Consider the following 24315-nt stretch of genomic DNA (forward strand, 5'->3'; position numbering starts at 1 on the left):
CAGCATCAGTGCCCTGCCTCTGCTGGGGACCGGGGACAGCCAGCACGGCATGGGGACCTTGCCAAGCTGCTGCTCACCCTGGAGTAGTTTCGACTTCTCTTTCTTGGGTGCCCGCTGAGCGCGGCGGGGCTGCCCAATTTTGCATTCTTACTCTGCAAGTGGAAAGTTGTGCCCGAGGGTGTCACTCAGGTGAGTGCCCCAGGTGCTTTCGAGCATTGTGAGGCTCCTTTTGTGTCTGAGCTCTGCTCCCAGCAGCGGTTTGAACTTCCAGGTGAGAGGAAGGGGAGGGAGGATGAGGTTTATATGGAAACTGTGCCCCCAACTCCCTGGGCATCGCACTGCTGCCCGCACTGCAGCTCTGTGCTTTGCTGCTTCGGGCTGGAAATGTCACTGCCTGCAGGAAACGGGAGCTGTGGGTGCAATCCAGGCTCTGCAGCTTTTTCCCTGCTCTCTCCTTTGCTCCGCTTCCCTCAGAGGCTTCGGGCTCGCCATCCTTGTCCCGTCTCTCCTGTCCGCTGTGAGGACACGGTCCCACCCACCCAAAGCCATCACCGCGGGCTCCAGGCGACATCTGCAACCCACCCAGGGCTGCGTCACCTGGGGTCGGGTCAGGGCTCTTTGGTGACGGGGGTGTGACCCAAGGATCCTCCCGAGGATGCGGAGGGCGGGCAGGAGCGGTCACCAGCGCTCCCCTGGCACCGAGCCCCGTCCGCGGCTCCCGGGGGGGAGCCCGGGGAGCGGCCGCAGCCCCCGAGCGCCTTTCCCAGCACGGAGACCCAAGCCCGCCGTTCCCGTCCTTCTGATCCCTCTTTGGCCGCCAATTAGCACGACGTGAGAACTTGTCTCGCTGCTGACGCGCCCGTGTGACTCCTCAGATGCTTTAATTGCGGTGTTTTCGGCGGCCGGGTGCAATGAAATGGTCATTGTTGTGATTGTGCGCCGGGCGGGAACTGAGAGATGCAGCTCTTTGGCGAAGCCTAATTAGGAAATAGGGACACTGTTGGGAATGGCTCTGCGATGTGATTTTCCTAATGAAAGGCGCTGAATAGGCAGCCTTGTAATGAAGAACAGCCTCGCAAGGGCACTGCCAATTGCTCTTCTCTAGTGTTAATTTTGTATTTCCTCCCCATTGTTTCTAATACCCTCTTGGAAAAGCTTGAAGATAAAATGCTTTATTTCCTTGCGCCTCGTATCCTGTTTGGCAAGCGGCGATTGGAGCATGTGCATCTGGAATACATGAGAGGCCAGGCAGGAGCTCCTTCAGGCTTGTTCATCTCTGATTTCAAGCTCTGCCACTGGAAAAAGAAATAAAAATAAAGCAACTTCAGCTAGCGGCTGATGGGCTGGCGCAGCGGGACGGCGCGGCCGGGAGGGCAGAGGTGTGGTATTATATTTTTCTTTTTGGAGCCAGGTCTCATAAACTCTCGAAAGAATATATAATACACCCAAGGACAGCTGAGCTGTACTTGAGGGCATAAAATGAGCAGGATGGCTTCTGCTGCAGTGTTAGAAACAAAATAACGGTTTGATATTTTGCCTTTAATAAAAGGCAAAATAACAAACAGAAAAACCTGAGTGGTCTGCTCCTGGTAAAAACACTTCACAAAAGTCCCTAATTCCTCTTCTTTTTCTACCTGATTGTTCAGGCGGGACTTCTTAGCTTCTATCCAATTAGCTGCCCTTAAGTTTTAGGTGAAGTCCCCGAAGTCCTATAAGGTAGCTTTTCACCTAATCGTTGAGAGAAACTTCTACGCTTCTTTCCTTTTTTGGAAAACAAACGATAGTTTTGTCACTCTATCAACAAAAAGCACACTCCTACAGGACGGGAGCTGGGCTGTGCAGCTCAGCGGGGCGATGCTCCGGGAGCCCGGGGCTGGGCTGGTTTCACTTCAGCGCTGAGAGCTCGCCCAGGTTCGGTCCCTGGCTCGGTACAGCCGAGCTCGAGGCCGGAGCTGCGGGGGCAGCTGTGGCTGAGCGCTCCCACCTGGGCTGCTCCTTCCCGGAACGGGGCTGGAGCCCTCGGGGTGCCCGGGGCTGCCTCCCCACCTGTGCCGGCCGGGGAGAGGCACGCAGGTGGCTCTGCCCGGGTGAGAAGGGAATAGGAAAGCGCTCCCTGGCTGAGTGAGGCACTGTGGTGACAGTTCTCGGTGACAATTGTCAACGACTCCGTGCCGCAGGGGCTCTAAGAGCGATGGGGCTGGGCCTTGGCTTCCCCTCAAATGTTTCATTGCTCAAAATCCCCGCAGTGCTTGGGCTGGGAGCAGCCTGGGTGCTCCCAGACGCTGCTGCTGCTGGTTCTGGGGCGGGCTGAAGCAGAAGCGAGCGGGGCTGGCCCGGGCAGCCAGGGACGGGGTGCCAGGGACGGAGGACGCGGACACCGTCCCGGTCACGCCGCTGGCGGCTGCTGCGTCTGAGCAGGAAGGGCTCAGCTCAGCCCGGCCTTGTGACTGCCCCGGCAGCTCCGGGGGAGGAATTTGTGTCTGTGTGCCCTGCTGCAGGGTTTGTGTGCCCGCTGCGGGCTCTCCCTGCCGTGTTTGCCAGTCCCGGCGCGGGGCTGTGCGCGGGGCACGGCTGCTGCCGCTGCTTTGGGAAAGGCGCGTTGCTCCTGGCCTGCAGAAGTGCTTTTCATCCCTTCCACAAAGGCCTATTCTTTGTTGTCTCAAATTAGGATGAAACGCTTCCCCTTTCAGCTGCTTCCCCCGTGCTCTGTGTCTATTTAAACCCTCAGCCCAGAGGCTTCTCGGCAAACAAGCTCCCATCCTTTCAGGTGGCATTTCCCTTTTCTCATTGTTTCTGGCATGTGAAACTCAGCCAATGTTTCTTCATTCTCGGTGTCTTTGTGTTGATAGAGCTCCTAAATGGGCACACACGGGTGTGCAGCTGTCTGGGGACTCACAGCATCTCTCAGGTGTGCTTTGCAGTGGGAATGAGGGAATTCCAGCCCGGCATAGATCCCTGCTGCTCCTCATGGAGCTCTGGGGTCCTGCCTGAGGCCTCCCTGGATCAATTAACTGGGTTGCAATCAAAGCCAACAAGGTTACTGTTCCCTGAGGGCTGCTCATGAGCTGGGAATGATCCCAGGCTGTTCTGGTCTCCATGCCAGGGGCTGTTCCCTTGGGGAGCTCCAGGCTGTGCAGCAATGGTCCCACATCTATGGCCCAGAGCCTGGCAACTCCATGGCCCTTCCGAGCCCAGTGCTGGGTTTAGAAGTGATGGAGGATATTGAGTGTTAAAAAATATTCCACCTGCTCCGGGTGAGAGTTAAACACTGTTCCACCTGCTCCAGGTGAGGGTTATACACTGTCCTACCTGCTCTAGGTGAGTTAAACACTGTCCCACCTGCTCCAGGGGAGAGTTAAACACTGTCCCACCTGCTCCAGGGGAGAGTTAAACACTGTCCCACCTGCTCCAGGTGGGAGTTAAACACTGTCCCACCTGCTCCAGGTGGGAGTTAAACACTGTCCCACCTGCTCTGGGTATGAGTTAAACACTGTCCCACCTGCTCCAGGTGGGCTCCAAGCAGGGCATCACCATGAGGGTGGTGCTTTAGGCTGAAGGGGGCAGCCTTTGGAAATGCTGGTTTGGAAATGGGGTGTTCACAGTCACTGACAGCTGACAGTCACTGTCAGCTCAGCTCCCAGGAGCAGGGCTGGGATGAAGGAGCCCTTTTTCTGCCCCTTTTGGGACAAAAGCCCCTGTGCCAGGACGCTCCAGCCCATCCTGGGAGGACCTGGGGGCTGGAAGTTCCTGTGCTGAACCCCCTGCTCCTGTGGTGGGTGCCTGGGGGGATTTGGGGACTTGCTCTGAGGTCAGGGCTGTGCCAGCCTGGCTGGAGGCTCTTCAGAGTTGCTCTTGGTGTCACTTGTGGCTGTGGTGTCACCTTCAGATCAGTTCCTGAGCTGGGAAGAGGGGATGGAGAGTCACGGACAGGTTCTTCACGTGGAGAAGGGAGCACCTCTTGCCTTGTGTCCTCCATGGATTTTTGGGCTGCCAGGGCTGCAGCTGTGGCTGCACAAGGCCAGCCCAAAGGATGTCCAGCTCAGGCACGGCCAGCCCAGGGGCTTGGAGCTGCCTCCCCGTGGTGGCACTGCCCCAGTGTCCCCAGCGCCAGCCCCTTCCCTTTGTGCTGCTGTCCCCTTCCCCTCTGCAGCTCTGGGACTCGGGGCTGGCCTCCAGCGCTGAGGCTGCAGCTCCCCAGGCTGAACACGGGCTGTGCAAAGGCCTCAGGCTCTGGGTTTGTTCTCCCTCCCAGGGAGGGGTGGGTGGCTGCTGGAGGGCGCTCAGGGGGTGAAGCCTGCTGGCCTTGGCCCCTGCTGGGAGGGTGCCCCCTCTCCTTGGGCTGTCCCCCCTTTGGAGACCCCCTGCCCTGCCCTGGCTGGGACAGGGATGCTGTGGCTGTGCCATGCAGCTGGGGCTCACAGCCTGCTGTCAGCTTTGTGACTTCCAGCCCCGCCTGCCCTTGGCCTGAGGCTGATGGGGACAGAACTGTCCCTGCCATCATCTGTCCTTGCGGTGCTGGGACTGATCTGAAGGGTTTGGGCAACCAAGCCAGGGACTGAAAAGGCTCCTGGGTTCCCAGCAGGGCCTCCACAATGGCAGGAAGCAACTTCTAAAGCTTCCTTTGGATACACAGGGCCTTGGGGGAAAGATTTACTTGCTTGTTTATGCTGGAAGTTAATCTGTTTAGTGGGTTTGGCATTAGAGCTCACAAAAAGCCCTCAGAAATGGTCACGCTGCTTGTTTGTAGGTTTGTCTCTCACTTGCTTTGTTTCACAGCTGGAGGAGTTAAGCAGAGCCAGGGCCAATTGAAATCTCACGTGTAAACTTGTTTTTCCAAGTAGCCAGAAGGAATTGGGATCAGCTCCTGCACATGAGGGAGCTGCAAGGGGAAGGCAGTGGGGCAGGGGTTGGGGTCCCCTCTGGGAGGGACCCCTGGGCCACCTGGGGTGGTCCCTGACCCCGTTCAGGCTGGGAGATGTTTATTCTACAGGAAAACCTCACAGAGCCAGCCCTGCCCCTGCACCAGGGCAGCAGAGTGAGGAGCCACAGGACATTTGTGGGGGACAGGAATCCTGGAAGGGCCTGCAGAGGCACGGGCTGGCTCGGGGGAGCACAGAATGGAGAAGAGCAGCTCTCCTGGCGTGGCAGCTCTGGTGTTTCCCCTGTGCTCTGAACGTGGCAGTGCCACCCACACGTGCCCTGGCACAGCGAAAAGGGATTTCCCAGGGATGGCCAGAGAAGTGTGGGGCAGCTGCGGGAGCTGTGGGACATGGGGCTGTGCTGGGACCCTCCTGCTCCAAACCCTTCCTTGGGGCACCTTCAGGGGCTCGTGGGAGGAGCTCAGCACCGGCTCTGTGTGGCCATGGACCCCAGGCCAGGTGTCCCACAGGCTTTTGGGAGGGTCTGCTGCTGAGCCTGGACACACCTGGGGTTTTACCAGCTCCCCCCGTGAATGGCCACAGACCCCCTCGCAGCAGGGATGTGCCCTTGTGCCCTGTCCCTGGGAGGGGACACTGGCCACTGCTCTGTCCTTCAGCTCCTCCTCAGCAGGAGCAGCTTGGGCTGTGCTGCACTTTGGGAAACACCTTTTCTTGGGAAACACCTTTTCTTGGGAAACACCTTTTCTTCCCTCTCTACATGATGCACTTGCTGAATTTTTTATTTTTCCCCCTGTGACGCACAGGAACTCCTGTGCTGAGCTTCCACCTTCCCCAGAGAGGAGCCCTGGGGCCTCCATCCCACCCTGCTGGTGACACCCAGCTCCTGTCAGGCTGTCCCCAGCCTCAGCCCTCCTGGGATCTCACCTGGAGCCAGGAATTGCCTGTGATGTGGGGTGGAACTTCAACCTCCACTGCGGTGACAATGACTGGTAGAGGCTAAAATTAACTCTTGCATCATGTGGCCAGGGGTTTTCAGAATTGCTGCCAGGAACAAGAGCATTTCCTCTCTGAAAACCGAGCTATAAAACTGGGCAGCTCTTACTCACATCAGATCTGTGTCATTTCTGTTGGCCTTGGGGTTTTTGAGGAGGAAAACAGAGGCTGCTCTTAGCCTGGCTGAGTTTTGCCAAACTCCCAGAGCCTAGTGAGTGGGCAGGGGTGGGGTGGTGTTGGTGATGTCCTGGGTGGCCTCTCCACCCCCAGCCCAGGCTGGCTGTTGGAGGCAATGACTCCTGTCCCTGGACAGACCTGGAGTCACCACAGAGCTCCACAGCAGAGCAGAGAGACGGTGGGTGCTCCAAAGTCACTGCACGATTTATTGGTTTCCCTCTTGCTTGGACTCCATTGTTTTTTTGGGGCTCAGGATGATAATCCTGAAGTTTTGTAAGGAACAGGACACCAGGGGTGTTGGCTGGGCAGAAGTTCACCAAGATTCAGGCTGGAGAGGGTCCCTGCCAACCCCAGCCACACCATGAATAAACTCCTCAGGGAGCACAGAGCACCTGGCCAGCCACAGCCAGCTCTGGAGAGCTGAATCCCTTCATTCAGCTGAATCCCTGCCGAGATCAATGTTCTGTAGGGCAGCAGTGGCAGTTTCCTTCTCCAGCTGGTGCTGAGTGTGGACTTTGATCCCCCCGTGGTTTCTCCCTCTCTGAGCAGCTGTGCTCTGGGGAGTTTTTGGAGGGGAACTGGGTTTTCCTGCTGAATGCACTCCCCGAGGACTTGGTCCCTCTCAAAGTCGATTTCCCCCCTTGTCCAGGGGGGATGGGAGCCCTTAGCGGTGGCAGACCTTGTGTGCTGCTCCCTCAGTGAGTCCCAAGGAGGTGTGAATTCTGGGCGTTGTGTTCCGGCCTTGTGCCCGTTGGGATGCTCTCCCTGCTAATTAAAGCGCTGTAATTCCAGAGCTCACGGCCAGTCCCTCTGAAAGCACCGCGGTGCCTCGCTGGTGACGAGCTCCAGCAGGAACTTGTAAATAGCGAATGTGTGGAGCCTGAGCCACTTCTGTGTGCTGGAGAAAGCTTCTGCTAACGGGGCTCAACCCCCTGGGGAGGGGATGGATGCAGGAGACCTTTCCCTCTGCACGGGGATGGAGTTTCCCTCGTGGCAGCAGACACGCAGGCTGTGATGGCTGAGTCTCCTCCAGACCGGAGAGCAGAGCGCTCCTGCTGAGCAAACAGGGCAGGCTCTGGGCCTGGGTGGTGGGAAGAGCCTTTCCTTCGCATCTGGCAGCAGCTGGTGAGGATGGAGCTGTTCCTTCAGGCGGGCAGGAGCAGCTCCAGGCACACTCCGGGATGGAGGGGCTCTCCTGGCTCTGCTCCTGCCCAGCCCCAGCCTGGGGGGAGCCGAACCCTCAGACGAGGGAGGAAGGCCCAGGACTGCCCGAGCCCAGCTTGCCCGCCTGTGCCATCCTTTTGGGCAGCCCAGAGTCCCTGCTTGGCCCTGGAGCTGCTCTCTGTGTCCCTGCCCAGCCCTCTGTGGCTGTGTGCCCTGCTGGGGGCTCTGGCAGCCAGGGGCAGCCTGGTCCTTTCTGCCCAGGTACTTTCTGTGTAGACTTTATTTCTGTGCTTTCTGCCCAGGTCACTTCTGTGTGGGCTTTATTTCTGTGCTTTCTGCCCAGGTCATTTCTGTGTGGGCTTTATTTCTGTGCTTTCTTGCTCTGGACTGTTGATGTTCCTGGAACTGCTTGCCCCAAGCCAGGGCCCTGTGCAGGGCCAGCCCTGCAGCGTGGCCAGAGCTGCCCCTCGGATGTGGCAGGAGCCTGAAATCCTGTCCAGGAGAGGAAAGGGTGCCACAACTTCCCCCCAGCCCCGAGCACTTCTCCTTTTGGCACAGCACACGGAAGGTGGGGTAAGAAGATCTCTGAAATTGCAGAAGTGGGGGTTGCTCTTGGAGACCGTGTCCAGCCTCGGGCTGGGGAGGGGGATCCGTGTGGGGATGGGTTTGGGGTTCAGCTCCTGGCCTGGGGCTTCCTCCTCAGCTGGGAAGTGTTGGGATGGCAGGAGAGCAGAGCATGGGGACTGCAGGCTCCGGGGAATTCTCTTCTCCCATTTTTCCACCCTTGGGAAGCACCATCCCGTGTCCCTGCTGGCCCATGGCTGGTTTGGATCTCGTGCAATGCTGCTGCTCTCCACAGAACATTCCCACCTTGGGATGGTTCTGGGGCTGCTGGGGAGGCAGAGCCCCCAGCCCGAGCTGTGCTCCTGGGGATGCTTTTGGCCGCTCCCACCGGGGCTGCCGGGCTTTTGGCTGGAATTTTCTTTGACCTCATTTGATTACCGAGCCCTACGTGTTCAGCACCAGGGCAAAACATCCCAGGGAAAGTAGCTTATGCAAAAATACCCAGAGCCAGTGCATTTCCAGAGACACAGAGGACTTTCCAAGGTCACACCACAGATTCTGAGCCTGGGAACAGCTCCCCAGGGCAGCTGAGGGGGGAGAGGAGGAGTTGGACCTGTGGGGGAGAGCAGCAGCAGTTTGGGACATGCTGTGGATGACTGGGGGGGGGATCACGTTGTCCCTGCGGGCTCTGGGGTCCCACAGCAGCACCTCCCTCCAGCCTGGTCTGGGCTGGGGCTCCTGCTGCCCCTGCTGGGCCTGGGGGCCTGGGGAGGGAGAGGAGCATCCCCAACCAGGGGAGCAGCCCAATTCCAGCTGCTCAGAGGTGCTGGGAGGGGCTGCAGGGAAAGCTGGGAGTGAGTGGGGAGAGGAGAGGAGGTGCCAGCACAGGGAAGTGTCTGTGAGGGCTGGCAGCGGGCACGGGCACAGTGGAACCATCCTGAGTGGCACAAGAGCCACTGCAGCCCCTCTGTGCTCTGCCCACATCTCCAGGGGTGGCCCTGGCACCTTGGGTGAGTTTCCTCTTCTCTCAGCTCTTCTCAACCCTTTCTCCTGCCAAGGGCACAGTGGAGCAGCAGATCCATGGTTGGGGCCAGAGCCACGAGGATGGGATGGGATGGGATGGGATGGGATGAAAGCTCAGTCAGCAGAAGTAAGGGATGGATCCCTTTGATGCAGATTTAACCCCAAATCTCTTGGTCCTGCCTGGGCCCCTCAGGGCTGAGTCCTCCTCTGCCAGGTGATGCCTTGTCCTGGGGGTGAGGAGCTAAGGATCAGTCAGCAGCAGTAAGGGATGGATCCCTTTGATGCAGATTTAACCCCAAATCTCTTGGTCCTGCCTGGGCCCCTCAGGGCTGAGTCCTCCTCTGCCAGGTGATGCCTTGTCCTGGGGGTGAGGAGCTCTTCCAGCCTGGGGGTATCCAAAGCCCGGTGTTTTAGAGTTTGTGGGGATTTTCCCTCCCCCAGCTCCATCTGTAAGGGCCGTGCTTAGGACCAGCCCTTTGAAGCCTTAATTGCAATTATGAATCTTGCCCTGTTCCCGGGTCTCCCCTAATTGGTTCCTGTGTGGGAGCAGGGCTGCAGTTCTGGGGGGGAGCTGCTGCCTGGGGTGCCCGGCCCCAGGAGAGGCGGGCTCGGCCGGGCCCTGCCCGCTGCGGTGCCCAGATGCTCACAAGGGTGGCATTATAGCCAACCTAAGCTGATTTACATGCTTGCATTTGCAAAGTGCTAATCTAGTGGGATGGTTTTTCTTTCCCCCTCCTCTCCTTTTCTTTTCAGCCCCCTCTAATCTCCTGCTCTCCCTGCCAGGTTCCCAGCTCCTCTGGCTGGAATAGGCCCCAGCTAAATCCTTTATCTGTCTGTTTGGCAGCCCTGGGTGCAGTAGTTAGCAAACGAATGACACTTTTCCTGCCTCATTAATTAGATTTACTGAGTTGAATGCTTGCTGCAGCAGCAAGGCTCTGGACACAAGGCAGTTCTGTATTTTGTTTCTGAGAAATTTGGGATTTAAAAAAAAAAAAAAAAAAAAAGAAAACAAACCGATTCCAGGGCAGTTCTGGTCCCAGTGGTCAAATCCACAGCCCCCCTGCTTGCACTGCTGCTGGGAACACGTGGTGTTCTCGTGTGCAGCTTTATTTCTGCAATTTGCTGCTGCATGGGCAGTTCTGGCTGTGTGTCATTGTTTTGCTGCACAGAGAGTTTGAGGATGGGTGGCTGGGTGCCCGTGGCAGGATATCTTGGTTAAGGCAAGTGGTTCTTGCGGGTTAGAAATAACCTCGGTGAAGAATTAGGATGTTTTATTATTAAAAATGCTTTTTTGGCATGTCCTGCTCTGCCTGCCAGGTTTACAAATGGGATTGGGAAGGTTACAGTAGGAGGTAAAAGTGAGAGGATGAAAGAAAAGTCCCTTTGCAGCTGAGTGCTGAGCAAGAGCCTTGGCCGCTCCTGCTGGAGGGGAAACTGAGGCACAGAGAGGTCTCACCCAGCTCTGGGCTTCGATTGTGGACTCGTGGTTCCCTCTGGGAGCACTGGACAGCACCAGCTCATGTTGTCCTGGTGCAGGGGTGAGCAGTGTGGGAGGGTGACGAGTGCCGGGGTTTTGTCCCCCCTCCCAGGCGCTGGGACACCCGGGATGCTCCCGGTGCTGCTGAGTCACAGATGGAGCTGGGGCAGGGGAAAAACCCAACAGCTCTTTGAAACACGGAGCATCAGTTCACCCCCGGGCCGGAAGAGCTCCTCACCCCCAGAACACCGCGGGCAAGTCGCTGATTTCAGTTTTGGATGTTCGTGCCAAGGAGCGAAGTGCCCGGCACAGCAGGAGCCGCGGCCGTGCGGGCACAGAGCTGCCCGGCTCCTGGCAGGAGCTGTGCGGGCTCAGGGCTGGGGACCAGAGCAGGAACACCGGCGAGGTGTCCCGGAGCCGGCACCGAGAGCTCTCCGCGCCTGTTCCCCGCGGGAGCGGCCCGGGAGCAGCCGCGAGTGTTCCTCCAGCGCGGAGCCACCGCCGGGACAGCGAACTGCCGCTAATTGCCTGCCCCTAACAGCGCAGGGGCCAGGCCGCCTAATTAGCCGTGTCCTTACACCTCCCGTGTTAATTTGGAGGGTGCGGGACATTCCCGAGGCCTTCCCGGGAGGTGACCCCGTATCAGCTCCGGGCGCTTTGATCCCCGCCGGGAGCCGCCGGCCTGAGCTCGGGCACAGTGACCTCGCGGCCGGATTGATCGCGGTTTGAAGTTAAAAAGAGCAGAAATAAGGCCAGGTCTCCCCGGAGGTGAGTGAGAAGGGGAAGGAGCTGCTGCCAGCCCGGCGGTGCTGAGGTGGGAAATGGGGATGTGCCGTGAGCCTCGCTGCGCTGGCAGTGACCTCCCTTGGCTCAGCCTGGGCTGCTTCTATGATAAAATGATTAAATGTTTAAAAAAGCTCACCCAGGCACCTCACAGAGCCAGTGCCCAGGTGTGACCTGAGCCGCGAGTGCTGCGGCTAAAATAGAAAAGGTGGGAAAGCTGAGACAAGCACGGATCCTTCTGGTGACTGGATCTCACAGCAGCTCGGGGGGAATGCTCGGGGTTTAAGGTGCCCTCGGATCCCAGAATGCCAGGGTGGGCCAGGCTGGAAGGGATCCCGGGGCCCATCTCCAGCAGGCCATCCCAGAGCTCAGGGCTGTGTCCAGAACCTCTGGAATACCCCTGGGAGGAGACTCCAGCCCCTCTCTGGTCTCTGCCCAGGGCAGGAGTTGCTGAAGTTCCCCACTCTGAGCCAGTTGTTTCACCTGCCCTCACACGGGGTTAAAGCCTGGCCCTGGTCCCTGGAGCCACGAGTGCTTCCAGAGGAGTGGAAATGAATGACTGGGAGCTCTGCAGACACAGAGCAGTTGGAGCTCCAGGTCAGGGGTGTCTCAGGGATGCTGCAGAGGGCAGAGCAACACAGGAACATCCTTGGGGGCAGGTGAAACCCGTGGGTCCCACTGCTCCCAGGGAGGGCTGGCCTGCTGGGGCCTTGCTCTTTGCCACGTGAATCTAAACTGGTGTTGGAGCAAAATGTCTCTGTTGATCAGGAGTGAGAAGTTTCATTTTTTTCTGGCTTGATTTTTGCTTTTTGAATCACAGGCAAATGAGGACAAACACTGTTTTGAAATGAGGAGTTGCAAGGTTCTGTTCTGACTCCTTGAGACTCTCTGCCTCTCTCCTTGTGCGCACTCTGGGCAGATTGATTTTTTTTGACATCCTCCCCATTCACTGAGGAATTCCCTCACCTCAGAACAGTTTCTCAGATTATTTTGTTCTTTTTGCTCAGTCTCTTGCAGCCCTGATTTTGCTCCTCCTGTGATTCAGTTTGCTGCTTTGGTTGCACACCCTTGAGACAACTCAATCCTAAATTTGAGGTCAAAAATCTCCGTTATCACCAGGGCTGCTCCTGTGGAGGGACGTGGCAAAGGTGCCCCTTGGCAGCTGGTTCATGATGCTGGGAGCCCCCATGGCCTTGTTTCACCCTGGGGGTGCTGTGGGTGCTGCTCCTGATGCTCCAGCAGCATCCCTGTGCCTTTGTCAGCTGGAGGACAACACACCCAGAGCCAGGGCAGCTGAGGTGGGCAGTGTGGGACCCTGCTCCTGATATTTTGGATTTTTTCCTTTCTTTCAGTGGAGCCTTTATCTCCAAATCTCCAAACAAACGCGGTTGCACTTTGGAGCTGTTGTTGTTTGTTTGCAGCTCTCGCGTTTATTTTTCTGGCTTTCACAGATCCTTCACCTCCCAAGCCCAGCCTTAAGCTCTGGCTGCTAAGGCAGGTAATCTCGGGGCTGGGATTTGGGCAATCCCATTGAATAACTCCCCTTTGCAGCGACGCCAAGGGCTCGGGTGCAGGGCTTTGAGTGGGGCTGACTCGTCTTAGGCTTTTCTGAGCCTGCTGCGGGTTTCCTGCTCTGATCCCGGAGCTGGGGCCGGGAGGGGCTGGGCGATGAAACCTCGGGGGCTGAGCCGGAGCCTCTCCTGCCCGCAGGTCCCACAGCACGGCCAGCCCTCCCTGCTGGGGATGCTGGGTGCCGTTGCTCGGGGTTACGCGATGCCGAGCGCTGCTGGTGCAGGGGAGCAGGCAGCCAGCCCTGGGTGTAAGACGGGGGCTGCTGTGCCCCTGTTGTGTCACGTTCTGCGAGTGCTGTTTGACACTCGGAGGACTCCGAAACTGCTCTGCACGTTAGGTGCTTTCCCTGCGCCGAGGTGGGAGCCTCTCCTTCAGCCCGGTTCTCAGAGACAGCGAGAGCAGGAGCTGATCTCTGGCTCTGGGGGAGCTCTGCAGCTGGGGCTCTTTGAGAGCTCCCCAGTTCCCACATTTTTGGTGTAAATGAGGCGCTGCAGTTCGGAAAGCTGCCTGGGTAGGGCTTGCTCCTGTTCCTTCTCCCAAGGCTGGTACCTCTCCTCTTCCCAAAACACCATTTCCCGCTCGTAACTCAGGATTTCGTTTCCTCCTGTGAGCAGTGGGATATCCCTTGTCGTTCCTGCCCCTCAGCACCGTTATCCTGCAGGCACAGCTGCTCTTGTTATTCCAGAAGTAGGTTTTCTTCTCCTGCCAGGAGTTTTATCTTCAGTTTTGAGATGAAATCACTGCCTAAGGTGCCCTTCGGGAGCGATCCTCTGTGTTCCTCCTCTGCTGCCTCTTCCCGGTTGGCTCAGGGAGTGGGGACTCCCTGGAGCGAGGGTTTGCAGCCCAGGGAGGGAATGTCCCCCACGGTCCCTGCCGTGCTTGCTGTGTCCTCACCCTCGGTGTCACAGCAGCCTCTGCCCCCGGCCCTGTTTGACCGGGGTTTGGATGGCACAGCCTCCTCCGCAGGCACCCTGAGAGGATGTTTGTCAAACCAGCTGCTCCCGGCTCCCCTGGTACCCTGCCTTGCTGTGGTTTGAGTGAACATCTTATCAGCCTCATCTCCTGCTCCGTGCAGAGCTCTCGCTCGCTGACAAACACCGAGGTGAAGTTTTTCTTGAAAATCGCAGCTTTCTCCCCGCACTGCCCCGTGCCCTACAAAGGCTTCCTCCAGCTGCTCCCTCCCTCGCTCCGGGTTTCTATCTTTGGCTTCTCTGTGAGGTGGAGGGCAGGCAGTAAAATCTTGCAAGCAAACAGCTGAAACCCAAGATTTTCTTCTGCAATCTAAGAAAAACAGTTTCACTGGAGGAGCAGGTACCAGGCATGTACTGCTGCACTGCCGGGCCCAGCTCGGTGCCCAGGTCACAGCTCGGTGCCGGGGGCACAGCTCCAGTGTGTTCCAGTGTCCAGCTCTCCCTCTGCAGTGAGGATCTCCCAAAGCCTCTGTCCTGCCCCTCAGGATGAGCTGGAGGAGGCAGAAAGCTGAGGTGGAGCTCAGAGCAGTTGATGATTCTCCTTTCTGAGGATCTCACCTTGAAATCAGCTCTGGGTAGGATTCCTTTGCTTTAAACCCAATGAAGTGATTTTTCCATCTGCTGCAGCATCAGCCCAAGCTCCTGCTTCCTTCAGCCTCATCAGGCTTCTTGTTCTGGTTCCCCCAGTGCCCAAAGCTCTTGGGAGCTGAGCCACGTCCTGGCACCAACCCAGGTGAGGCATCCGTGTCCCTCCACCGACTGCCACTGTCCCCAAACCCGGGCAGTGTGTTCAGCGCTGCTCCCGAGGGCCCAGGGCTTTGTTTTCCCTCTCGTGTTTCCTGCCGGGATGCTCAGCCCCAGAACAATGGGGCAGGAAAGGGCGTTGTCCTCGGCCCGAGGTACCCTCGGGCTCCCCGGTGCCGGTGGAGCTGCGGGATCCCCTCTGGAGAGGTCCTTGTCAGGTCCTTTCCATCCCGAGGAGATCTCGGCTGTTCTCTGGCCCTGCTCTCCTGGCTTTTGGAGCCTTTCCTGCCTGGGGTGTGGAGCCCCCAGGCTCCGGGGGTTTAGGGGGGTGAGAGGTGTCCTGCAGGGGGGTCTGATCCTCTTCACTCCTTCATTTTGGCTCTTTGAGCTCTTCCCCGTGGTCCTGGGCTCCACCACTGCAGAGGCAGCTCAGAGGAGTGCTTTGGGTGATGGAGATGGGGCTCGGGTGGACCTTAACCCGAGAGAAGGGATTTTCCTTGCTGGAAGGGCAGCTCTGTGTCCTGTCCCAGCTGTGCCAGAGCTGCTGGTGTCACCTTGGCAGCTGAGGGACCTTCTGCTCCTGGGTGGGAGCAGATCCTGAGCAGCAGGAAAGCTCTGGAAGGGAAAGGTCCCAGGGCCCTGGAGGCGAGTGGGGAACCCCAGTGGGTCCCAGCTGAGTGGAAAGTCCTTGCCAGGGAGCTGTGATGCCCCAAGGCTTTCCCGTGACCTCTGGTGGCTTCACAGCTCAGCAGGAAAAGATTGTTTTTGTTGATAATTCTTTTTCATACTATTTTTTTTCCTTTTTACAAACTTCTTGCCTCAAGTAGGACAAGGGAAAATGTAAAACCAGTGGTCAGCAGGTTCCCACTTCCCACCAAAGGGTGAATGTTTACTAGGTTGGTGTTAATTAACAGAAATATTTAATTTGTCTGTTCACCTTTGTGTCCCACAGAGATGAATGAAGCCTCTTAACTAAGCAATCCTGGATGGAAATTCCCCAAGGGTCTGGCACCCATGCAAGGACTATTTCACAGACAATCTTAAGATGCTTCCCAAGTTGAGCTTTGGTGTGCTGGGCCTCCTCTCACTCACTTTAATCAGTGGCTTCTAAGAAAATAATTGGTTAGAAATGTATTATAATAATTAATAATAAAAAAATTAAAAATAAATAATTTATAATAATTAATTCTTATAAATTGCCCTTTTGGACACTCACGCCTTCAGAGGAGATGGGTTTTACCCTGTATTTTCCAAACCCTTGACCTCAGCACTTGTTTTTCTTGGTGTTCTCAAGATGCTTAACAGGGCTCCTGAAAGTCAGATTGGGTTCTCCAGAGCTGTCCCTGGCCCTCATCGTGCTCAGCGTGGGTGGCGAGGAGGGGACAGCAGAAAAAGTCACAAGGTTTCTGCTCCGTTGTGGTGGCCGAAGCGAGGCTTTTCCCACGGGAAATGCTTCCATAAGCACTGCCCTGGGAGAGGAGGCTCAGGCTCCTGTGTGGTCCGTGGCACAGAAGGAGAAATCCACCCGGAGAGCGCGTTCTGTGGTTTGAAAGTGGCAGCAATATCTTGGGTGGTTTTATTTCACATTCCCTGCCTGTTGTGCGCCAAGACACGCGGGAAGGGATGCTGGGGCTGCTGTGGGCTGAGCAGCCCTTTCCCCAGCGAGGACTGAGCTGGTTTTTGAGCTGGCTGTTTCAAGGGTGTCTGTGAGTCACTCTGGGCTCTTACTCACTGCCTTTCTCCTGCCACCAGCCTGGCCGAGGTGCTGGGCTCGGTTTCCGCGCTCGCTCGCGGCACCGCGGCGCTCCTGGCACCGGGCACAGGTAAAGGCTTTGCTGCAGAGCCCACTTCAGGCTCTGGAGAGGGGAGGAGCCCAGGAGCCCCTCCGGGGTGAGGGGAGTGCGGGCACTGGGCAGATCGGTGGTACTTGATTATTTTCTGTCACCTCTGGGGGGCTGCTGGTGGCTTCTCCCTGGGGCAGGGCTGGAGGTGGCTCCCTGCGCTCCCAGGGAGCTCCAGCAGCCAGGCTCAGCTTCCCAGGGAGCTCCAGCAGCCAGGCTCAGCTTTCCTGAGCCCTGCCAGGGAGCTGCTGGCAGTGCAGGGTGAGGGGAGGTGGCCGTGCTGGGGACACGGGGCAGGGAGGGCTCTGGAGCCTCTGCCAGGTCACGGCGGCTCCAGGACGGGGGTGGATGGGGCTGTGATGGGCACGGCCACTGCTGGGTGCTGGCCCTAAATGCTGGCCAAATGTGCAAAGAATTGAGTGTTTTAGGGTATCTCTGAGTATGTGTGGCATAGGTGCTGTCCAGGGTGAAAGCAAGGGCTGCCTTGCAGGTGGTTTTGTAGCTGGCAGCTTTTACTTCTTCTTACTCGATTATTTTTGTGAATTTTTGTGACTCTTCTAAGCAAGAGGCAAAGAATGTGTGGGATGGACCCATCTCTGTGCCTTGGGAGAGGGGGACGCCTGCCCCAGGGTCCCTCTGGGCTGCAGGGGAGGAGGGAAGGGGCACCTCTGATGGCTCAGGCCAGGAACATCCCTGTTACTGCTCCTGGTGTCCCAGACACGGATGTGGATTGGTGGGATAAAACCTTCCTGGGCAGCACAGGCTCTGCAGCCAAGGCTCAGGTGGCAGCAGAGGTGGGCTGTGACAGGGCTGCAGGCACAATTTCACAATGTCCCCGTGGGCTGCGCTCACGTGCCCTCGGTGTTTTCCACCATTGCCACAAGGGCACGTGGACCTTTCCTTCATGGTGGCTGTGTGGCAGCTCGGGGACAGCTCTGCAGCCTTCCCTGCCACCTGGGGTGGGTTTGTGACCGTGGCCAGGGAACACTGGAGCCATCAAGGGCAACCCTTTATTGACTCTCCTCCTTCTTTCCCCTTCAATGCAGGAGATGAGTTAAAATGCAGCACACCACGTGCACGGAGGACAGGATCTACCACGCGCTGGAGAGGTGTCTGCACGGGCTGAGCAGGGGCGCTGTGGCCAGCAGATGGGCTGGTAGGTGACCTTAAACCATGGCCTTCCCTCTGGGCTGCCCTCAGCCCTGCTGGGTGTCTCACCCAGGGCTCCCTCTGGGTTAGAGGGAGCTGCTGGTGCTGCTGGAGCCCCTTCCCGTGCAGTGGTCAGAGGCAGCATCCAGCCTGGCCAGTCCTCCTGGGCGTTCTGCTGGAATGGGAGGTGTTCCAGGACCCTGAACAGGTCACGGCAGGTGTGGCCCGTGTGAGGACTCAGCAGGGCAGTGGTGCGGGTGCCGGCTGTCCCTGAGTGAGCTGGGGAGAGGAGAGGGCTTGGTTTGCCCAGCCCTGCCCCAGTGCTCTGCCCCCAAGGCAGGCTGTGATGCTGCTGCATGGGCACACTCAGCACGGGGATGCTGTTATCAGCCCAGCCCCGGCTCAGATACCATAAAGAGCTGAGCCTTGTTCAGGGGCTGTGAAGGGATTTGTGAGGGCAGAGCAGCAACGAGCAGAAATCATTTGAGTGCTGTTTTAACCTTTGTGCCTCGTAGCTGCATCTGTGAGCTGTGATTAAATCACTGCCAAACCCTCTTGCGGATGAAAGATTCTGGGGGCTGTCAGATTCTGATTCCTTCTTGTCTGTGCAGTTCTTTCAACCCTTTCTGCTTTTCTTTTCCCCTACAAGACCAACAAAGAGATGAGACAGGATCCTACCTGCTGCCAGCTCCCAGAGGAATCCCTCTGCCCTCCCTCACAGCCACTGTGCTGTAACACCACCTGGGGGCTCGGTTGGGGCAGTTCTGCCTAGGATTCCTGTGCCCTTTCCTTTCCCCTGCTCTGGGAAGCAGGCCCTGAAGTGTGACCCACATTCCCGGTTCCTGGAAGCGCGGCCTCGTGCTTGGCACGGTGACAGCGCGTGGCCAGAGCAGGTCGCTGCGTGCCCAGAGCCCACCTCGGCTGCAATTACCATCAATCAGTTCCTGTGTCACTCACAGCTCCAGTCCCAGCCCTCAGCGCTGCTCCTTGCCCGGGGAGGCTTTAAACCACGGCTGCATCTTTTCTGCAGCTCGTTAGCAAAGATTGGGTGTGCAGGGCTGGGCTGGGGGAGCTGTGCTGAGCCCCCCTGAGTCCCACCCCAGTGATGTCCCCTGCTCCCAGGCCCCTTCCTGTGGCTCTGCTGGGCTTTGGCAGGAGCTGACATTCCTGGGAGAATTTGGGGCGTTTTGCACCTCAGAAATCTCCCTCTCATCATTCCTGCTCTGCCAGGGATCTGCAGCGTGCCCTGGCTTTGCTGTGCCCCAGCCCCGCTGCTGCTGCTGGGGACCCCCAGGACCCCCCAGAGCCCTCCCGAGGGGCTGCCCCTCCTTGTCCCTGCCCCTCCTTGTCCCTGCTGTCCCCGTCCCTGCGTGCAGGGCTGGGAAGGGTCGGGTCTCTGGTGGCAGGAGGGGTTCAGGGAAAGCAGAGCTGTCCCCTGCTGCCCTTCAGAGCCACGGCAGAGATGTTGTCACATCCTTCCCCAAGCTACAAGTGACAGTTTCATTATTGCTGTCCTGTCCACGCTGTTGTTTGTGGCGGGGTTGATCCTCACAAGTCAGTGAATCCTTTCATCTTGCTCTTGGTTGGGCTGGAGCCTTCACCTTCCTCATTTTTCACTTCTATTTCCCAGTTCCTTTGCTTTCCCCTCTTTTTTTACCCTTTCCATACACCAAAATAACACACACCACATCACAGCTTTTTGGCTGAGACCTTGCTGAATTTTGGAAATCATCTAAAGCTTTATTTTTCTGTGCTAACTTTCACACAAGGCTGCTCCAGAGAGGGTGAGTAATCATTTCCAACACATTACTCCCCCTGAGTAAGGGATGAGGAGCTGAGGGCTGTGAAGTCAGCAAGAGGAGTTGTGAGGGTTTGGCCATTCCAGATTTACAGCCTGGATGAGCCTGTGGCGAGTGTAAACAGGAGATCTTTCTGCAGAACTTATTGCAGAAACCAAATCAAAATGAATTGTCTGTGACTCATAAAAATCCCCGTTAGAAAAGTGCTTGGGAGAAAAACTTTTCCTTGTGGAGGAACCTCTTCAGGGCAGCCCTTGCTTTGTGCTGCAAAAGGAGAGAGACCATGGCCAAATTAGAGTGTGAAGAGCAAGAAAAATATTTTATTGCTTGCTGGTGAGTAGGAAAAAAAAAAAAAAAAAAACTTCAGGGCAGCCCTTGCTTTGTGCTGCAAAAGGAGAGAGACCATGGCCAAATTAGAATGTGAAGAGCAAGAAAAATGTTTTATTGCTTGCTGGTGAGCAGGAAAAAAAAAAAAAAAATAAAAAAAAAGGAGTTTTTGGTGAAGCAGAGCCCTGGGCTTGGCTCTGGTGGGGCTGGGGACGTGGCAGATTTCACCCTTTGAGCTGACTCCTCCTGGCTCGTGCTGGGTTTTCCTGTGGAAGTCTCTGCCCACGCTGGGTGGCAGTGCCAGGAGGTGCCCTGTGCCACATCCACGTCCACCTCCCGTGCCTCAGCAGCTGCAGGCTGGCTTGCTGCCCTCCCCAAGGGGGCTGTGGCTGCCAGCTTGGGCCGTGCCTGTCCTTGGGCACCTCGTGACCCAGCTGGCCCTTCCTTGGGGCAGTCCCCAGGAGAAACCACCTCCCTCTGGCGAGGAGATGGCAGCGGATCTGGGGAGGAGGAAACAGAGCCTTCTGCTTTCCGTCACCCCGTGGGTGTCACTTCTGACGCCACCGGGGGCCGTGGGCGAGGGCAGCTCGGGGGGTGCCGTTCCTGCTTCAGTGCTTCTGGATTTCCGAGTGCCAGTTGCCCACTCTGAGGGGAAATGCCACCTCCGAGGCCAGGAAGGAGCTGCTCTGGGAGGCGGAGGAGGAAGAGGGCATCTTGGGGCACTTCTCAGAAAAGCAATGGCAAAGCCTCGTCCTTCCGAGGCCGCCCACGGCGCTGCCGTGTGCCGTGCCCGCTGCTGGCACCTCTGGTGCTGCCGGCGACCAAAGCCCAGCCCAGGCTCCCTGAGCAGCCCCTGCCCAGCCGCTGCTGCTGCTCAGGGGCTTTTGGAGCTCTTCTGCCCCAGGGAGAATTTCCCTGGGCTCTGCAGAGGCTTTGCCCTCACACCAGGAGGGTTTCCTTCGGCTCACTGTCGTGCTGGGTTTAGTCCAGTCACGCTCTGTGGGGTGCTGGGATAAGCCCAGCTTAGTCCTGCCTTTGCCCCAGCCCCAGCTTAGTCCTGCCTTTGCCCCAGCCCCAGCTTAGTCCTGCCTTTGCCCCAGCCCCAGCTTAGTCCTGCCTTTGCCCCAGCTTAGTCCTGCCTTTGCCCCAGCCCCAGCTGGGGACAGGGTGTGCCCTGGGCTGCCTGTGCTGCTGGCTGAGGCCAGGAGTGACCATGGCTCTGAGAGTGACCATGGGGCCATGAGTGACCACAGGGCTATGAGTGACCATGGCTCTGGGAGTGACCATGGCTCTGGGAGTGACCACGGGGCCATGAGTGACCATGGCTCTGGGAGTGACCACGGGGCCATGAGTGACCATGGCTCTGGGAGTGACCACAGGGCCATGAGTGACCATGGCTCTGGGAGTGACCGTGAGGCCAGGAGTGACCGTGGTGCCCCTGTCCCCGCAGCTGGGCTGTGCCTGAACTGCTGGAGCCTGCAGGAGCTGGTGAGCCGCGACGCCGGGAACTACCTCATCCTGGTGGAGAAGATCCTGGGCAAGACCAAGGAGGTGAGTGGGGGCTGGCAGGGGAGCCGCGGGCTCCGAGGCATCGGCAGCTCCGTGCCTCACTCAGGATGGGCTTTGGCAAAGCTGGCTGGGGGGTCTGGGGTCACTGGATACTGCTGGGGGCTGGGTGGGGCTGGGTCAGCAGGTCCAGAGCTCTGGTGGCACCGGTGCTGTGTCCCACGAGGAAGAGCCCATCCCCGTTGTTGGGGCAGCCCTGCAGGTCCCCAGGGATGGGCTGTGATCCCCCAAAGCCCTGCTTGGTGCTCTGCAGCTCCTCCAGCCTTCCCCAGCCCTTCCCTGGCTGTGTCCAAGGCAGAGCAATTGGAACATTTCCTGCTGTTCCTGGTGGAGCCCTCGCTGTGGCTGTGCCGGGTGTCCTGTGGGACACGGGACCGCGGGCAGGATCTGCCCTGCAATGCCAGGTGCCAGCGGGGTCACAGCCAGGGGACAATGGCATGCACCTGCCTGTCCCGTCGTGTGCCAGGGCAGCTCGAGGCATCCCTGCTCAGGCAGGGTCATCCTGGGAGGAGCCCCTTGATGTGGCAGGAAAGGGGGGGTGTTCCCTAAATCCCCGGCGCTGGGATTCCTGTGAGGGGTAAAACCTCTTCCCTTGTGAGGGCAGGAGGCTGTGGGGCTGAGAGCAGTCCAGGTCAGTCGTGGTTCTGTTCTGGTGGTGGCTGGAACTGCTCTGGCTGCAGAGTGGCCTGGTGCAGGAGGGTGTAGGCGAGGCTTTATTGCACTGTGGGCTGTGCAAGCGTCTCCTTGAGCCCTCAGGGAGAGAGTTCTGCTGGCTGTTCCCTGGAGTAAAGCTGGGATTCCACCCCAACCCGGGATTCCACCCCCTGGGATATCACACCCCTGGGATATCACACCCCCTGGATTTCCACCCCCCCCGGCTGCCTGCAGTGGCTGGGCTGCCTGCTCAGAGCCACTTCCATGGGATTTCAGGCATCAGGAGCCCCAAAGTGTTGGGGGCCTGGCCAGACCTGGGAGAAGACAGAGCAGGAGGCTCTGCCTGTCCCGCTCTGGTTTCTGGGGCTTTGGGGGAGGTTTTCCCACAGGGATGGGGGAATCTCCCGGGATGGTGGGGCCGGGGTCTCCCGGCACCTCCAGGGATATTTTGGGCGGTGCTCCCGGCCAGCAGTTCATCCCTGTGCCCTCGGGCTGTTCCCACAGGTGCAGGAGAGGTGTGACTACGACCTGGTGACGCCCCTGGCCCTGCTCTTCTACTCGGCCGTGCTCTATGTAAGTGCTGGGGCTGCTGCACCGGTCCCAGCTCCAAAATCAAGGTGGCTTGGGCTGGAGCTTCCCTGCTGCTCTCATCAGTTCCTCCCAAAAAGAAAGATTCTGTATGAATCCAGAGGGATCAGGATCGAGCAACCGTTGCACAAGATGAGAGACAAAGAAATGAGCTTCAGGGGTTTGAAGCTATTTTTTTTAAGGCTGGGCTAATCAGAAAGGGAGATGGACAATAAAGGGGAATTCTTTTCTTTACCCTTTATAGCTGGGCAAAATACACGGGCAGCATGAATGAAAAGGAGCAGAGCCTTCCCAGGAAATACTTTTTTTTATTATTATTATTCCCAGCACAATGCATCGTTATCCCAAGGAAGTCATTGCTGCCAGGTCCTGCACAAGCACAGGCTGCGTGGAATTCATCTGTGCGCCTTGTGGGGCTTAAAAAGGAATTTATATTTAGGCTTGGGCACGTGAGCCCCGCCTGGGGAGGTTGGGAAGGAGCTTCTTGGAGCTGTGCCCAGGGGATCCCGTGGCCCTGCCTTGGGAGGAGATGGGGTGGCACAGGGGGACTCAGCTTTGCTTCCCCCCTGCCGCTGCCAGCCCACAGCCTGGAGTTCTCACCAGCTCTGGGGGTCTCTGCTCCCCTCCCCTCTGTCCCTGTCCCCGCAGGCTCCTCACCTCCCCCCCGGCTCTGAGCTGCTGCTGAGAGCTGCCAGTGTCTACCACAGCTTCCTGACGTGGCCCGTGCCCTACTGCGACACCTTCCGGGAGCTGCTCACCTTCATCAGCAACGAGCTCAAGGCACCAGGTGAGCGCCCCGGCACCGAACCGGGCTCTGACTGCACCAAACCTGGCCCTGGCAGCTCCAAACCCGGCACCAAACCCAGCCCTGGCAGCTCCAAACCCAGCACCAAACCCTGCCCTGGCAGTTCCAAACCCAGCACCAAACCCTGCCCTGGCAGCTCCAAACCCAGCCCTGGCAGTTCCAAACCCAGCACCAAACCCTGCCCTGGCAGTTCCAAACCCAGCACCAAACCCAGCCCTGGCAGCACCAAACCCAGCACCAAACCCAGCACCAAACCCAGTCCTGGCAGCTCCAAACTCAGCCCTGGCAGTTCCAAACCCAGCCCTGGCAGCACCAAACCCAGCACCAAACCCAGTCCTGGCAGCTCCAAACTCAGCCCTGGCAGTTCCAAACCCAGCCCTGGCAGCTCCAAACCCAGCACCAAACCCGGCACCAAAGCCAGCCCTGGCAGCTCCAAACCCGGCACCAATGCCAGCCCTGGCAGCTCCAAACCCAGCACCAGACCCAGCCCTGGCAGCTCCAAACCTGGCACCAGAGCCAGCCCTGCCCTGGGGTTTGTGCCCCTGCTGCCCCTGTCTCAGCCCCCCTCGCTTCCCGAGCCTGGGAGCGCAGTGTCCATCCCAAGGCTCAGCTGTCCCAGGGGTCAGGACCCTGCCCCCCTGAGGATGGCGTTCCCTGGTGGTCCAGCACAAGGTGGGAGCGGGTTCCTCTGCAGCAGCGGGGCAGCCTGGTGGTTCTGTGGGTCCCCTGTGTGCCAGGAGCATGCCAGGCTCCCCCAGCCGTGCATCAGAGGCAATTAGCCACATGGCTGACGATTTCCTGGCTGGCTTTCAGTCCGGAGGGTCTTTTCCCCACAGAGCTCGTGCTGGCTGCTCCACCAGGCTGCCCTTTGTGTGAGGGACACTGGGGGGACAGCAGTGGGGCCATCCATGGGCATCGGGGTGGCTGGAGCCTCCGAGCCTGCTCTTCCATGGAGATTTTGACAGGGCTGAGGCACTCCCTGGATTGTTCTTTCCTGCCCAGACATCCCTTGTGACCAGCTCTGGGCACAGGCACGGCCAGCACCAGTGCTCCTCTTAATTAAGGGCTCCTTGTGGATGTCCTGTGGTTCCCAGTGGAGCAGCTCTTCCAATTATTGCTCAAAGCCTTTTTGCCTGATCTCGCTGCCTTTTGGGGGCTTTTGAAGAGCTGTTATCACACAGAGCACATTGCAGGCCGTGTTTAATCCTGGGCAGGGTTTGGGAGGCCTGGGGGGGGAT

General features: G+C 58.3%; 1 protein-coding gene across 1 annotated transcript in view; it reads left to right on the top strand.

Annotated features, from left to right (window-relative positions):
* Positions 1-24315, top strand: part of PIK3R5 (phosphoinositide-3-kinase regulatory subunit 5) — a 37542-nt gene that overhangs the window by 2088 nt on the left and 11139 nt on the right. Inside the window, 4 exon segments of the mRNA XM_041405201.1 lie at positions 17236-17345; positions 20915-21015; positions 22189-22257; positions 22921-23059. Of these exon segments, the coding sequence (XP_041261135.1) occupies positions 17249-17345; positions 20915-21015; positions 22189-22257; positions 22921-23059 (406 nt within the window). The 5' untranslated portion in view covers positions 17236-17248.

The sequence above is a fragment of the Onychostruthus taczanowskii genome, unplaced genomic scaffold (genome assembly GCF_017590055.1).
Source record: "Onychostruthus taczanowskii isolate IOZ18803 unplaced genomic scaffold, ASM1759005v1 scaffold226, whole genome shotgun sequence".
NCBI lineage: Eukaryota > Metazoa > Chordata > Aves > Passeriformes > Passeridae > Onychostruthus > Onychostruthus taczanowskii.